The sequence below is a fragment of the Felis catus genome, chromosome B3, assembly GCF_018350175.1.
Source record: "Felis catus isolate Fca126 chromosome B3, F.catus_Fca126_mat1.0, whole genome shotgun sequence".
NCBI classification, from domain to species: Eukaryota; Metazoa; Chordata; class Mammalia; order Carnivora; family Felidae; genus Felis; species Felis catus.
The window spans coordinates 106,175,949-106,192,318 of record NC_058373.1 but is presented as its reverse complement, the minus strand read 5'-3'; the positions used below and the strand labels follow the sequence as shown (position 1 = coordinate 106,192,318).

General features: G+C 40.8%; 2 protein-coding genes across 4 annotated transcripts in view; one reads left to right on the top strand and one right to left on the bottom strand.

Moving 5' to 3' along the window:
* The window catches only part of JKAMP (JNK1/MAPK8 associated membrane protein), a 30,277-nt gene extending 25,299 nt beyond the window's left edge, over positions 1–4,978 (bottom strand). Inside the window, exons 1-3 of one of the 3 annotated variants that reach the window (XM_003987698.6) lie at positions 4,840–4,978; positions 1,717–1,808; positions 1,013–1,167 (exon numbers count right to left, since the gene is read on the bottom strand). In XM_003987698.6, the coding sequence (XP_003987747.1) occupies positions 1,013–1,167; positions 1,717–1,808; positions 4,840–4,843 (251 nt within the window). In that variant the 5' untranslated portion in view covers positions 4,844–4,978. The remainder of the gene's footprint in view (positions 1–1,012; positions 1,168–1,716; positions 1,809–4,839) is intronic. The other 2 variants (XM_006932897.5, XM_045059986.1) reach the window with 2 other exon arrangements.
* A 72-nt stretch (positions 4,979–5,050) lies between these two features.
* Positions 5,051–15,694, top strand: L3HYPDH (trans-L-3-hydroxyproline dehydratase). Its single transcript, XM_023255737.2, has 5 exons — positions 5,051–5,675; positions 9,627–9,796; positions 12,601–12,723; positions 12,813–12,950; positions 14,779–15,694. The coding sequence occupies exons 1-5, from the start codon at positions 5,168–5,170 to the stop codon at positions 14,902–14,904; spliced, it is 1,065 nt and encodes a 354-aa protein (XP_023111505.2). The 5' UTR covers positions 5,051–5,167; the 3' UTR covers positions 14,905–15,694.
* The last annotated feature ends 676 nt before the right edge of the window (positions 15,695–16,370 follow it).

The following is a 16,370-nucleotide window of genomic DNA, read 5'->3' as shown; positions in this document are numbered from 1 at the left end:
AGCTGTGTACACATTTGTCTTCTCTAAAGATTATGACTATAAACCATATCAATTATTTCTGTACCTATTCCCTTGATCTAAACGTAAAACACAGTGCTCCATAAATGTCTGTTGATTTAATGTTTTAGTATGAGTTTTCATAATTAGGTGGCAGTTATATCATTTTAACTACATTTTAGATTACTAGGATTAAATTAAATCACAAAGTATTCTACAATACGTAGTTTGTAATCATGACCAATTCTTTGTAGAAAATCCATAAAGACTGTAATTGAGAAATGAAAAAAGTATTACTTCAATATCATTTAAACATTAAAACAAAGGATACCTCCCTAGATAATTACTGAATCATGCGCTATCATTAAGTTTTCCTGCCAGAGTCAACAGTAATCAGAATACAGAGAACAAACTGAGGGTTGACGGGAGGGGCAGAGAAGAGGGGAATATGGGTGATGGGCATTGAGGAGGCCACTTGTTGGGATGAGCAATGGGTGTTGTATGTAAGTGATGAATCATGGGAACCTACCCCCCAAACCAAGAGCACACTGTATGCACTGTATGTTAGCCAACTTGACAATAAATTATATTAAATAAATCATTTTTTAAAAAGTAATCAGAGGGGCGCCTGGGTGGCGCAGTCGGTTAAGCGTCCGACTTCAGCCAGGTCACGATCTCGCGGTCCGGGAGTTCGAGCCCCGCGTCAGGCTCTGGGCTGATGGCTCAGAGCCTGGAGCCTGTTTCCGATTCTGTGTCTCCCTCTCTCTCTGCCCCTCCCTCGTTCATGCTCTGTCTCTCTCTGTCCCAAAAATAAATAAACGTTGAAAAAAAAAAATTAATAAAAAAAAATTAAAAAAAAGTAATCAGAATATAAAAATAAATAATTTTAAAATGTAATCAGAATATAAACAGTTTTACCGCTTTCAAAACAACACAAGTATAATTATTTAATAAGGTCTTCTAAATGATTATTCCAACATCAGTCCATCCAGATACATTCATAGAAAGTGCTAACCTCTTTTTCCCCGAGTACCACTCAATGAAGAACCAATGTAAAACAAGAGGAAGCATAGCCATAAACCCAAGATAAAGCCAATCATAAAGTTCTGGAGACTCTGTGCAAGGCTGACAATATTTCTGTGCATTTGTTCTCTGTCCTCTTGGACACACCTACAAAATATAAAAACAGTTATTTTATGTACATATATTATTTTAGAACATTGATATCCCAAAGTCATTCTATAAAGACATCCCATTTCAGTTTAAACATGTTTACATGTACATCTTTTAGAAATAAGAAAGTTCCTAAGTAAAATTAAATCTATATTGTATTTGGTTTTAGCTGTATAACACTCTTAAAAAATTCCTTTTACTAAGTTACTAAAACTTTAAATGATTAGTTAATAACACTATATAAAAATAATTGCAAAGAAAAGTTCTGGAGTTTTAATGTTAACTTACCGCCCAAGTCACTGTACTATATCATTAATAACAAGTAAAAGTTACTATAAAATTAAAAGATACTAAAAAAAAAATACTAACTGCAACTGTCAAAAATGACAATATGTTGACAATATGACAACACAAATATGAATTTTATTAATGCCTCATATTTTTATAAATTTATGAGTATACTGAAGAAAAGATTCTATGTATGCAAATATTTCAAAAGCAAAAAGATTTTAGCAATGAAATAACACATTAAATGTTAAGACTTACCCCACATTCTCCATATATTTCAGTTGAGCCATTTTTAAATAATAGGGTCTTCCCACAGTAAAGTCCAAGGCATGCTGGTTGAATATCGACAGCTTTTTAAAAACAAATGCCAGTATAGTAACATCTTTTATGATTATAAAAAAAAGAGTAATAACAGCTGAAGCACGTAGCAGAAATACCTCAACACAGTTCAATTAAAAAATGATACGTATTAGACAAAAGTCTTGATACACTTATATTTAAACTTAACTTTCTCCTTTTACACTGTAACAATGCAGAAAGTTATACTGAAACTTTGATGTTAAGGCTATTCCTTATGATTAAGACCCCTCAGCCAGCTGAGTGGGATCTATCCCCAGAATTCAAAGCTTAACCCAAGGCGGGGACGGGGGGACACCAGGGTGGTTCAGTCAGTTAAGTGTCAGACTCCAGCTCAGGTCATGATCTTGCGGTTCGTGAGTTCAAGCCCCACGTCTGGCTCTGGGTTGACAGCTTGGAGCCTGGAGCGTGCTTCACATTCTGTGTCACCCTCTGTCTGCCCCTCCCCTGCTCACGCTCTCTTTCTCAAAAATAAAATAAAAAATAAACATTAAAAAATTTTTTTAAAACAGCTTAACCCGGTATGTCCCAATGGCTCCAAGAGCTACTCCCCCTTGATGAGATGGTCTAGACTTTTGCATTTCCATTTTTTAATCAGGAAACTAACAGACGATCATCAGCCCACATTTGGCCCAGCCATAACAGTAAGTGTGCACATATGCACACACACGTCACCTTTCGTTCACACAAAATATCACCTTCATTCATAATAGAACACATTTTAATACCAGAAAAGCAGAAAATACATAACTTTGAAATAAAGGGCAGGCCTTTAAAATAAATAAATTTACCTTTAGGAAAAACCTTACAACATTGTCCTAACTTTTGTCATTTTTTTCGAGGACAGGTGAAAATCTCATCAAGGTTGTCACCGGGCCTCTCCCCAATATTTGGGAACAACTACCTTAGAATCTCTGATCTCAAGGCTTAGGGAAAATAAAAGCAGGTCTTCTTTATAAAAACAAAACAAAACAAAACAACAAAAACTCTGGGTCTACAGATTGTCTGTGACCTCATCAGCAGGAAGAAGTTATTAAAGGAGTTTTTTTCATCAGAGACATCTGATTTCCTTTGTTCATTGACTTATTCATTCAATAAACATGCATTAAGTCACAGATTCCCTGGCTAGGGACTTCTCAAGATCCACAGAGCAACATAACAAGAGTCCCTGCCCTCAAAGAACCTAGAGCCTTGAGTAGAGTAAATCCAGAAGCGAAATCAGTCAGTCAGAGAAAGACAAATACCATACGATTTCACTCATATGTGGACGTTAAGAAACACAACAGATGAACATAGGGGAAGGGAAGCAAAAATAAGATAAAACCAGAGAGGGAGACGAGCCATAAGAGACTCAATTACAGAGAACAAACAGAGAGCTTCTGGAGGGAGGTGGGTGACGGGCATTAAGGAGGGCACTTGTTATGATGAGTACCAGGTGTTATATGTAAGTGATAAATGACTGAATTCTACTCCTGAAACCAATACTGCACTATATATTAAGGAATAAATCCTAAACACCTGTGGTCAAGTATGAATCAACTTGGAAAATAAGCATTTTATGACCATTGCAGGGGCTAAGGGCAGGTTCCCACAATGTGCTACTTTGGCATACCAATTATTTGAAACAAATGTTACTTAAGAAACAAGGGGGCAAAAACACTCCGACCCCCTCTCCTGAAAGCAAGGAACAAACCTCCCATACGAAAAATATCCTTCTTATACTAAGCAAAAAGACATCCTTTATTATCAGTGATAATAAAGCTGCAGAAGTAAACCTTGTTATTTTACTAACCTACTACCTTGGCCCCCAAATCTGTTTTCCTTTATCCGCAAATTCCTTCCAAGTTTATTGTCTCTTTGTCTAAAACGTATAAGAACTCCCTGCCTTGGTCATTTCTTTAGGTTTCAATTTCATAATTGTTTCTCCATACACTTGTTATAAAACTCTGAGGTTTTTTTCCTGTTAATCTGTCTCATGTGAGTTTAATCATTAGCTGGAAAACCCTAAGGGTAGAGAAGAATTTTTCCTTCCTTTCACTATTCTTGAATAACCATTTCCCAAATTCTTCATGAATTCACACTCTAGAGACTGCTTGGTCCACTATGTCCTTTCCCCTTTCAAATTCAAGTAGATTTGACTTTTTTCTCCTTGTGCTGAGAAACAATAGCAATAGCACAGACTAAAAGTCTGCCAACTTTAATGTTGTCACTTTTATCACACTTACTTTTTTTAATCCATGGTCTTCTTTACCTTATTTGGCACTTTTTAACCAATTGTAGTCACTATGCCCTAAATTACTAACAGACAAAAAATGAATTGTTTCAGATTTTTTGAGAAGACAGAATTAAAGAATGGAGGCTTCTTCCACGTGGATTTTGCACCTAGATGTTTTATAAATACATATGTATGTATTTCAAATCCAAGGCCTGAAAACCACTATGATTGACTGAAACCAACAACAGCTCATCACCCATCAAACAAAACCGCGGCTCCCCATGTCCGTTCAATTGCCCCTCCCATCTCCTTTCCTGGAGGACGGCTAAGATTTTAAGACTTTTTTTTTTTTCTTTTGCAACGGTCTTGCCGCTTTGTGAAGGGCCCTGTAAACTTAACGTCTGACGCCGAAGCGGGCGACAACAGTTAGGCAGCAATTAGCTTCAGCTTCCTTTAATGTTCTCTGGGCACTAACGCCCGCGCTTTAAATTCTTAAGTCAGCCATGAACGCTACACAAAGGAGCTAAAACAAGGGCAGCGAAGTGACCTCCCGAACAACAAAGACCTGGCCTTTGCCCTGGCACACGGCCGGCATCCCCCAAGCGGCACGTCTCCTCTGCAGCCCGAGAGGGGCCGAGACCGTCCCGACCCCTGGAGGAGTCCCGGGCCCGCTCGAGGGCGGTGCGAGCAAGGGGCAAGGATGCGCCGCTACCCGGAGGCCACCCGCAGGAGCAGAGCCCAGAGGCGCCAGCGAGGGGAAGAAGCAGGGACTAAGGCAAACGCTTTCCGGGACTTCGATGACCACTCACCCATTGGCCGCTTGCAGGTTTCCTTGAAGAAGCTCCGAAATCAGCCACCCGGCTCGCGGCGCCCGGACATCCGGGCCACAGCAGCCAGGGCGGCCCCACCTCCTGGTAACCCGGGAGACCAACCCGAAGCCCCGCCCCGCCCCACCACGCCGAAGCCCCGCCCCGCCCCGCCCCACCACGCCGAAGCCCCGCCCCCTCGCGCTTCCTCGTCTCCGCTCTGAGGCCCCGCCCCCGAGGCGGCCGCACGTCCACCCTCTCTCGCGCGCGGAGTGCGCGGGTGGGCTCGAGGCTGGACGGTGGTGACGTGGTGGAGCTCCTGGAGCTAGCGATGGAGAGAGCGCTGGCGGTGCCACGGCTGCCGCCGCACGACCCGGGGACACCGGCGCTGTCGGTGGTGGACATGCACACGGGCGGCGAGCCCTTGCGCATCGTGCTGGCGGGGTGTCCGGAAGTGGTCGGCCCCACACTACTGGCCAAGCGGCGCTACATGCGCCAGCACCTTGACCACCTGCGACGACGGCTCATGTTCGAGCCACGCGGGCACCGGGACATGTACGGGGCTGTGTTGGTGCCTAGCGAGTTGCCGGACGCGCACCTGGGCGTCCTGTTCCTGCATAACGAGGGCTACAGCTCCATGTGCGGCCACGCAGTGCTGGCGCTGGGCCGCTTCGCAGTCGACTTCGGGCTGGTCCCCGCGACCCCTGCCGCTGCCCGCGAGGTCCGCGTCAACATCCACTGCCCGTGCGGGCTGGTGGCCGCCTTCGTGGAATGCGAGGGCGGCCGCAGTCGCGGCCCTGTGCGCTTCCACAGCGTCCCGGCCTTCGCGCTGGCCACAGGTAAACGGCGACACCCTCCCAGCTCCGGGACGCAACTAACACCACTAACCGCCTCTCTGGCCTGGAACCCACGCATAGCAATTAACACACTCTCATGCCTTTGCAGTTAATAAAAAGGTAATTCCAAATCAAATGCGTGTCAGCCTTGCGGATTTGTGCGGTGTGTGCAATTCGATTATCACGCAGATTTATTCATCTTGGCCTTGGGAGAGCCTTGAGGAGTACAGAATTCCGTATCTCCCTTACTCGGCGCCTCACTCCTCACTGTCAGGCATTCCTAGAGACTTCACAGTTGGGTAAGTCTCATAGGGTTAGAAAGAGCAAAGAACAGCCAATGTACCAGGGTTCATTGGCTCGTTAAGAATACACATATGAGACACATTATTACTCCCTGACAAGTTACTAAACCCTGTCTCCTTTTCCTCACCTGTACAAAGTGCCTTCCCCACTTCTTTGGAAAAGAATTAAATAACAACGAATGAATTAGGCAATTTACAAAGCGGGAAGTTACAGATGTTGCTGCTCTTACTCTTTAAGAACAGGAACAGATGTTGCCTGGGGCCAAATCCTGACAACCCCTTAAAGCTATCTATGCAACCTTAATCAGATTACTAACCTCTCTGTGCCCATATTTTTTCATTTGTTATCTCATTGAGTTTTGGGTGAAGATTAAATAAGAGTATGCAAGGTACTTAGCATTTAACAAGACATTTCTAGAGACAGAAGGCTGCAGAATATATAGGTTTGCTAGAGTTCTACAAGTGCTGAGCCTCTAAAAGGTTTTGGTGGGTTCCTTAGCACAGAGCCTAGTCATGTAAAACAGAGTGTGTGTAACTATAACCCTTACAAAGAGGGAGATCTCTCCAAAATAGTCATGACTGGAAGTGAGCTGGGAGCTAATTTAGTCCATTCAGGAATAGGGTTATCGCTTCCTTTCCTGTAAGTCTTCAGCGAATGCAAATCATTCTGTTAGATCTTAATCTTTCTTGAGGATTTGGATTCTAGATTAGCCTGATTATGGATGATACAGTAAGAGCCCAGGCATGAGCAGGCATTTGCCAGTCTGAGCAGCCGCAGGCAGTTGAAACACACAGGTTGATGAAGAATTCCCCTGGGGGAAATTTATGCCATTTTTGCCCTCTACAAGAGAATGGTATCACATCCTAATTGGGAGGGCACTTGAGACAGGTGGATGTTTAAGATTGTATCTCAAAAATCTCAGCAGTTTAAGTAGCTTGGCTATCCAGTTTCTCCCCAGGCAACCCCAGCACCAGATTAGAAGCACTCTAGAATTATGGGAAATGACAGCTGGCAGCAAGTTCACCATCATTCGGGGCTGGTTGGGGCAGGACAGCCAATCCATAAGCACAATAGCTCCCAAGAGCATCGCTGTGTGACTATACAATAATCAGTGGGCACTAATGGTCACTTTGAGTCATTAAAAAAATATGCTAAATTCTCTACTTTGAAAAATACAAAAAGGGTGGACAGGGTTCAAGATCACTGCTCTGCCCCTCCCCATCTTGATGACCTTGTGAAAGGGATTCAATGCCTCAAAGTCATGATCTGCAAAATGAAGATGACCACAGTACCCACCTTAGAGGACCACTGACTTCTTTTTCACTCCCTTCAGCTAAAATGAAAACTGGTTTTTTAAGTGCTAGAACAGTAGGTAGTCAATTAATATTTGTAGAATAAGTAAATAAATGAAACTGAGAGAACATGGTGATTAGCAAATGTAAACATCCCCCTAATAGCCCTCTTCCCACTGGAAATTAACCTTTTGACCTTACTATCAACATTTATTATGTTCCTGATTTGTGCCAGGCACTCCCCACACATTATTGCCTGGAATTCACAAAATCCTTTCCGGGTGGAATAGCAGTTCCATTTCACACACGAGGACACCAAAGCCACGCTTAGCTTTCCAGCTCCATTTCCATTCATTTCCTTCATTTCCATCTACTTCCTCATTCTCTTTTCATTAAGTTTGACTTTTGTGTTGCACCAGCATCAAGATAAAGACAAAAAATTTTTCATTCGTGTTTGCTTTTTAAGTTCCGCAGGCATATTTGATTATCAACTTGCTCTGTTTTGACACATCATGTGTTAAAAGGGGCTCTGTGGGCTAGCCTGGAACTGAAGGCATACCAGTATCTTTGTACGACTCAGTGTGCAAACTAAGGAATATAATAAACATTGTATTTTTCACAATGTCTGATTTTGAGACCCTACTCTGCCTTGTTGGATTTGCCTAGCCTCATCCCTCCACGTGGTGTCCCCTTTCCTGCTATATGTAGCAAAGTTTTCTTAGAAGAGCCAAGGCCTTGGAGAGGAGGGCCTTTTGGTCATCAGCCTGCACAACTAACCAGCGAAGCATAATCTACCCCTGTCCATGTGGCTCCTGCCTCTGCTTCCCCTCCTTTTTGCTATCTCTATCACACCCTGAAGCCTCCCTGTATGCTGTGGGGAAGTCAACATAGGTCCTCTGCACTGAGGACCTGCTGCCTCTTTTCTCACTCCAGAGGAAACCAGGAGAAATATTTCCCCTTCAGAACACTGCTTTGCCAACAAACCTCTCTCCCCTGAGATCTTAGGTTTCCATAAAACCTGCTTTCTCCCCTGACATACGCCTCCCCCAAAGGCAGTGATCACCAAGCCAGAATGAACTGGGGAGGAGGAAGAGAGGAAAATGCAAGAAGGGGTAAAACAGTTTTAGTATCTCCAAATATCATCCAGCTCCATTCCTTTGGAAATACCAATTTAGGATTTCAAACAACTGACCTTCAGGTGAAACTTTGGGTATTAGAATACTCAAAAACTCTGACACAAAAAGATACTGTAAACATCAGCAGTGATTCTAAAATGGATTTATTCTGAGTATTTGCAGGATGCTTTCATGAGATGAAAATACATAGATTTTCATCATGAGATGAAAATACATAGAATAAGCATATATAACTTAAATAGAAAAATCTTTTTTCATTTTGTCTTGACATTACAGTTGAAGAAAGCCAGTTTGTGAATAGGATCCAAAATCCTATTTTAAACAATTTCTCATAGTATGAAAAGGACTTACATTTTCCTTCATAGTTTTCACATGTTGATGTCCCAGAATTTGTGCTCTCTCTGCCTCTTTAAGGTTTCCTAGCAAAGATCCTCAGAGCAGTTATAAAGTAAGTGTACATGATTTAAGAAAAACATGGCACTAGATGTTCTAAAACTTATGCAAGCATTATCAAGTTAAAAATAGATGCACTTAATGATGCATAGGGGCACTTGTACCCCAATGTTTGTAGCAGCACTTTCAACAACAGCCAAATTATGGAAAGAGCCTAAATGTCCATCAACTGACGAATGGATAAAGAAGATGTGATTTATATATATAATAAAATACTACTTGGCAATGAAAAATAATGAAATCTGGCCATTTGTAGCAACACGGATGGAACTGGAGAGTATTATGCTAAGTGAAATAAGTCAGGCAGAGAAAGATAGATACCATATGTTTTCACTCATATGTGGATCCTGAGAAACTTAACAGAAGACCAGGGGGAGAGGAAGGAGGGGAAAAATGTTACAGAGAGGGAAAGAGGCAAACCATAAGAAGACTCTTAAAAACTGATGGTGGGCGGTGGAGAGGGGAAAGTGCATGATGGGCATTGAGGAGGGCACCTGTTGGGATGAGCACTGGATGTTGTTTGGAAACCAATTTAACAATAAATCCTATATAAAAATAAACTAATTAATAAAAGACATAGAAAAAATAGATGCACTTAGCTAAAGGTCTAATATTTATCTGATGCTTATTTTGAAAATAAATTTTTGTTTCATTCCTTTTTATGATAGGAAAAAGCACCCCTCCACCAAAACATACATATTAAAAATGCTGTGAACTGTTCCTGCCAAAATCCTAAAAAACAAACTTCTTTTCAAACACATCTTTTTTAGATCTCTTAGTGGATGTTCCTGGTCGTGGAAAGATGGTGGTAGACATTGCATATGGCGGGGCGTTTTATGCATTTGTTAGTGCTGACAAGGTAGGACTTGATGTTTGTTCTGCAAAGACAAGGGACCTTGTGGATGCAGCAAGTGCAGTGACGGAAGCAGTCAAAGCTCAGGTCAGTACAAACACTGCTTGCATAACAAATGCCTTCCTCTGTGGCACGGAGGGAGTATAAATTACGTCCCTATACAGAAGATTAAATATTTATATATTTAGGTTATTAGAAGTACTAAGAATAAGGTACTGGTTACAATCTTAGGCTCTCTAGCAAGACTATCTAGGAGTCCTAGTTTTGCCACTTGTGACTTTTGTAACCTTGAAAGAGTAACATAACCTTCCTGTCGTAAAAGGGGAATTATGAAATACCTGCTTCGTCGGGTGTTATAAGAATGAAGTAAGTTCGATACATGTAAAGGACTTAGAATAATACCTACCTACAATATATGTTCAATAAATAACTTTATATACATATTAGTATAATTTGTGATTATTTACACATATAGAAAATGTGTCAAATAGTATTTCACTAACTTGAAATGCATATGCTTTGCTATACGTGGTCATTCTGCAAAACTTGAAAATAATGTCAGTTATAGCTTACAAAATAGATTTCATTAAATCTGATCAGACATTCTTTTATTTCACAGAGAACAGTAATTCCTAATTAGTGAATTTCTCCCATATTGCTAAGAAGTTACCTAAATAACTACTCAAGTCAGTCTAGTTTTGGCTTGGGAAAACTATTCTGATAAAATCAGCTTGGATGATAAATAAGTCTAGAATATACTTTCATTTCTAGCATAAGTCTGCCATTTTACATTTAAAATTGGGACCTGTAAAAAAATAAAATAAAATAAAATTGGGACCTGTAAAACTCATATACACTATTTGAATGTTTTAGCATATGAGAATTACTATTCTAAGGAAAAAAATAATTTGTGAAAAAGTGTCTAATATACTAATAATATTATGGGCCTATTTAACATACCTGAGACTTTAATAACATAATTTATAACTTAAACAAGATGAAAATATATACTGTATTCCTGTTCTAAATTGTCATTTTTCCAGGGCTGTCAATACTAGTATCTAGAATTATTTTCTCATAGCACCTTCTGAAGCTCTGATTTTATATCAATTTTCTTTTCACTAAGCAGATAGCTAATAGTTTGAGCTACAATCTGGCATAAAATAACTTCACCTTATTTTTAAATGAAATTAAGAGGAAAAGGCATCGTTTCCTCTTTTTTTTTTTTTTTTTTTTTTTGAGAGCTTGCACAGGAGAGGGGACGAGGTGGGGAGGTCGAGGGAGAGAGAGAATCCTAAGCAAGTTCCAGGCCCAGCACAGAACTGGATGTGGGGCTCAATCTCACAACCATGAGATCATGACCTGAGACAAAATCATGAGTCAGACACTTAACTGACTGAGCTACCCAGGCACCACAAGACATAGTTTTCTTAACAAAAGGAGTAATTTTGAACTTCTCATTAAAGCTTTAACTTCTCACCAAGGTGGCAAGGGGTGGCCTTTGAGGGAGGAGGGATTCTAAGAAAAATAGGAGAGAATCACATATGAGATGACCAACCATAGCATCATCTGCTAGCGTTAAATCAGGCATCGGAGCTACTTTCTGAATTGCTGACCATTCACGCTGCTGATGCAGATTTAGGGAAAGGCCATTTTGGTGGGGGCTGAAGTTAATACAAATTCATCTTCATTTATTTTTTTTAAGTTTTTACTTAAATTCCTGTTAGTTAAAGCACAGTATAATATTCATTGTATTATAAAGGTGTATCCATTCTTTTAACAAACATTTGCCAGGAACTTACTGAGTCGGACTATGCTATGCTAGATGCTAGAGATTCAAAGAAAGAACAAACCCACTTTTAAGGAGTGGGGGTCTAGTGGGGGGAGCATACCTGTGAATAGTGTGATGTAATGGTGCTACAGGTTTGAAATCTAATAGGCATTACAGAAACCAAGGAAAAGTTCAACTAGACCTCCTAAGAACAGAAAGCATTGCATGTTCGGGCCTGACCATCCTTTACCACTCAGGTGCCTGCTTCTCTGTGTATCTGCTGCTTCTTATAATACCAACTGACTTCATCCTTTACAGTAGATCTTTTTTCTCATCCAACCATTTCTCTTACCTAATAGCTTCTGCATTGTTACAACGTTTGCTTGCTCGTGGCCTCTCTTCCAGGTCCTTGTCTCTGCCCATGGTAATAACTTCAGCTCTAGCTGTTTATTGTCTGATATTTCTACATTATCCCCTTCAAACTCCTGAGAGTGAGCATATGACTGTCTTAGCTCCTCCTGTTTGAGCAAACACGGCCAGTCTGTGGATTAACCATCCTGGGGTCAGTATTTCAAAGAGTGTAGCATTTGGAGTGTGTGTGTATAAATAGAACTGTTCCTTTAGTAGAGGCTATCTGCAGGACAAATTCCTTAGAAAGGACTCAAAGAATGATAAGAACCGTAACTTCCAATAAAACTATTTGTATTCATCTAGACAAAGACATCATTTACTGCCCTGACCCAAAAGGTATTTTAAAAATGACAAAGATTGGGGCGCCTGGGTGGCGCAGTCGGTTAAGCGTCCGACTTCAGCCAGGTCACGATCTCGCGGTCCGGGAGTTCGAGCCCCACGTCAGGCTCTGGGCTGATGGCTCAGAGCCTGGAGCCTGTTTCCGATTCTGTGTCTCCCTCTCTCTCTGCCCCTCCCCCGTTCATGCTCTGTCTCTCTCTGTCCCAAAAATAAATAAACGTTAAAAAAAAAAATTAAAAAAAAAATGACAAAGATTGAAAAGTTATGCCTAAGAGTGCCCCCTCTACATTACTTATTAAGATAAATTTGAATCAAAATATTTTTTACTTGACAATTTTACATGATAATTTTTTGTTGTTGTTATTTTCAGTTTAAAATTAATCATCCTGAGAGTGAAGACCTTTCCTTTCTATATGGAACTATATTAACAGATGGAAAAGACACTTACAGTGAGGAACCAACCACCAACATCTGTGTGTTTGCAGATGAACAGGTATTAAAACTGTAATGTTTGGCACAAAAGCCAGCTTGTGTGGAACTGGAACACTGTGAATGCTCTTATCTTCATTTACTCTGAAACAGGTTGACAGAAGTCCTACTGGATCAGGAGTGACAGCTCGAATTGCCTTACAGTATCACAAAGGGCTTCTAGAACTGAACCAGACCAGAGCCTTTAAAAGTAGTGCAACTGGCTCAGTATTCACAGGGAAGGCTGTCAGAGTAAGTAACACCCTTAGCTTCTTATTTGTAAGTGTGTGACTTTTGAAACTGAAGAGGCCTGAGTTCCCTGTTAGGGAAGGTTCTTCACTCAGCTCTCAGAAAAAAATGTTAGGGGCACCTGGGTGGCTCAGTCGGTTAAGTGTCCACCTTCGGCTCAGGTCATGGTCTCGCAGTTCATGACTTCAAGCCCCATATTGGGGTCTCTGCTGTCAGCGTGGAGAACCTGCTTAGATCCTCTGTCTCCCTCTCTCTGCCCCTCCCCTGCTCGTGCTCTGTCTCAAAAATAAACACACATTAAAAAAAAAATTTTTTTAACCAGGCCTATAAAAACTTCTGTTCAGCTAGGATATTGGTTCTCAAAGTGTGGTTTGGAATCCCTAGGGGCCCCCAAGTTCCTTCCTAAGGGTCCACAAGGTCAAAACTTAGCATGCATTAATACAAAGACATTATTTGCTTTTCACTTTCATTGCCGCACGGGTGTATAGTGGAGCTCTCCAGAGGCCATATGATGGGTGACATCCCAGCTGACTGAATGCAAAAGCAGACATGCACATTGTCTTCAATCTATAGCTAATTTCACTATATGTTAATTTCCACGCTAAGCAGTTTATACGTACCATCTCATTTAATCCTCGTGACAATCTTGGCAAGTCAGTACTGTTATTATCCTTTTTAAACAGATGATAAAATGGAGGATTCGAGAGGTTAGGTAATTTGCCAGAGGTCAAACAGTTAAGGGATATCAGAGCCAGACTCTCAATGTGGACCTCTCTGTGTAGACCGTGCCCTGTTAAGCACTACTGTATTGCTATTGGACAAAGCAAATTTTTAATGAGGCTTTTATTATAGCAGCTTTATAAAAAGATAATGAAACTACTGTGTCCTAATCTAATGATTGACATCTTATCATAAGAGTTAGTTATTCTCATGTTTAAAAATTAAGAAATAATAAAGATACTCGGTAGTTAACATTTGGAGTTCTTTCTTTATAGTTAGTAATCATACTTGGCAGGATATCTTCACTCACACCACATGCCTTCCCTCTCTGTCTGGGCTCTTCCAAGCTCTTGGATGGTGCCTTCTCAGTCTCTTTCCCTGCCTCAGCTTCCTCTGCTCCCCAGCATTTCATCCTTAGTTTCCTTTTCATCTCATCTGCATTTTGATGCCACTGAGTAATTTTACCCACTTTGGAGGCCTCAACTCCCAACCACCCCACTGATGATCATTCCTGAACCTTCATCCCTCCCATGCCCACCGTGTGCCTGCCTCTCTCCTGAGTCTAGCACTCATATTCCCAACTGTCCACCAAACTCATATGGAAATGACAGTCCCAGAGATATGCCATCTTGTCAAAAAGTTCTTCCTTCCTTCCTAAATGTGCTCTTCCTGTCTCATTCCGTCTTGGTTAATGGGAGTATCTGCTTCACTTCCAAGTAGGAACTACACTCATATTTAACTCATGCATACTCCTCACCTCCCATTTGTGAGTCCTCATGCCCGCCAGTTACACCTGCAGAGTATCTGTTATGTTCTTCTCCAGCCTCCCTAAAAACCACCCTAGTGACTCTAGAGTCCATCAATGAATGAAGGTTACTCTGAAGAGGTTTCTAGGTTTCTAATTGCTTTCCTCTCTGATTTGTTTCCATTTTACAGGTTAATTTCTCTAAAACACAAATCTGATCATGTCTCTCTCCTTAAAAACCTTCTATGACCTACAAGATGAACCTTGGGTTTTCTTTAAAATGATAAAAGTCAAGAATGTGACTTTTAGGCCAGACACAACATAAGTGCAGTATTTTGATATTATACTCCTTTCATCTTTTCTCAGGAAGCAAAATGTGGGGATTTTAAAGCTGTTATAGTGGAAGTATCTGGGCAAGCCCATTATACAGGTACAGCAAGTTTTATAGTGGAAAATGATGACCCGCTGAGGGACGGATTCCTTCTCAAGTGACTTCTGTGACTTTTCAGCACTCTTTCTGAATTATATGGAAAATGATATCCACATTGTACATGTAAGCCAAGTCCCATTCATTCTAAAATCGTATTTCTGTGACTAAATGTAATCATTATACCTCATATTTGCACATGCCATTGGTATAAATGTCACCTTTGGCAGCTTACAAAATGCTGAAAATTCAGAATGTTTTTCTAGTGATTAACCTATCAGGTAAAATTACTACCTTAGTCCTTATTAGTCTTAAAATGTTATTCTCTGCTAGTTACTACAGTATGTTGTTTTAGATGCTCGTTGGATAATAATAGCTTGAATTGTAGCCCTCATAACAATGCCTCTTGCAAGTTCATTGTTTTAGTCTTCCAGTTTTTGAGTAAAATAATATCCTCTCTCCGAGCAGGATGTAAGGGAGGTGGATTATTATAAGGTACTCAGCACTTAGCATCCATAGCCTGGGAAGGATTGGGATGGGTCAGCTTCTTCGGGCAGATGTTATAGTTGCTGCCAGGATGTTCTCTCTGCTGCAAAGGCCTGCTCCTACAGCGAGGTGGCTGAAGTGCCATAAGCTGATGTGAGAAGACCAATAATCAGACTTTTGCTGTATCGTTAAGGTTCTTATAAGAGGGGTTGTTTACTGCATTATAAACACAGTCAATGAATCATTTCATACTCTACCAATTAAATGCCAGGTAGATTTAAAACCTGAAAGAAACGTTAACTATTAATTCTTGCTAGTTACTTGTCTGTGAGCCTGTTAAAAATAAAATTTGATCATTTTCAGTCACTATAAAATGAAGTATGTCGGGGCGCCTGGGTGGCTCAGTCGGTTAAGCGGCCGACCTCGGCTCAGGTCATGATCTCGCGGTCCGTGGGTTCGAGCCCCGCGTCGGGCTCTGTACTGACAGCTCAGAGCCTGGAGCCTGTTTCGGATTCTGTGTCTCCCTCTTTCTCACCCTCCCCCGTTCATGCTCTGTCTCTCTCTGTCTCAAAAATAAACGTACGTTAAAAAAATTAAAAAAAAAAATAAAATGAAGTATGACTTATTCAATATGTGATGCTCTCAACATTCAGTAGAGTCCTGTGAGATAAGCAATAGTATATATATATTTTTTTTTTCTGAGCATACAGAAACTGAAGTGATTACTTTTAAGTGGTTTGTCATCGGGTTAAGTCTGTGATTGAATTACTTGACCAAAATGAAGGCTTCATAGCTTTATAACTTTATAGTTAATTTTCTTAACTTCCCTATTATACAAAAACTAATGTTTTCTACTCATCTCCTATAAAATTCTGTGGTAAAAGAATTACTTACCTTCAAAACATGACACCATCACTAGCTTACTATGACCAAGAAATTTTCTACACGTTAAAGAGATTAGCTGTACTTTCTTTTTAAAATGAAAATAGAACTACTATTCTCTCTCCAAATTTCACAAGTCACATTAACTTGAAAAAGATACATA

Coding starts and splice junctions, on each gene's coding strand:
- L3HYPDH (XM_023255737.2), top strand. CDS start 5,168: ATGGAGAGAGCGCTGGCGGTGCCACGGCTGCCGCCGCACGACCCGGGG. Junction 5,676..9,626: donor GGCCTTCGCGCTGGCCACAG/GTAAACGGCGAC, acceptor CATCTTTTTTAG/ATCTCTTAGTGGATGTTCCT. Junction 12,951..14,778: donor TCACAGGGAAGGCTGTCAGA/GTAAGTAACACC, acceptor ATCTTTTCTCAG/GAAGCAAAATGTGGGGATTT.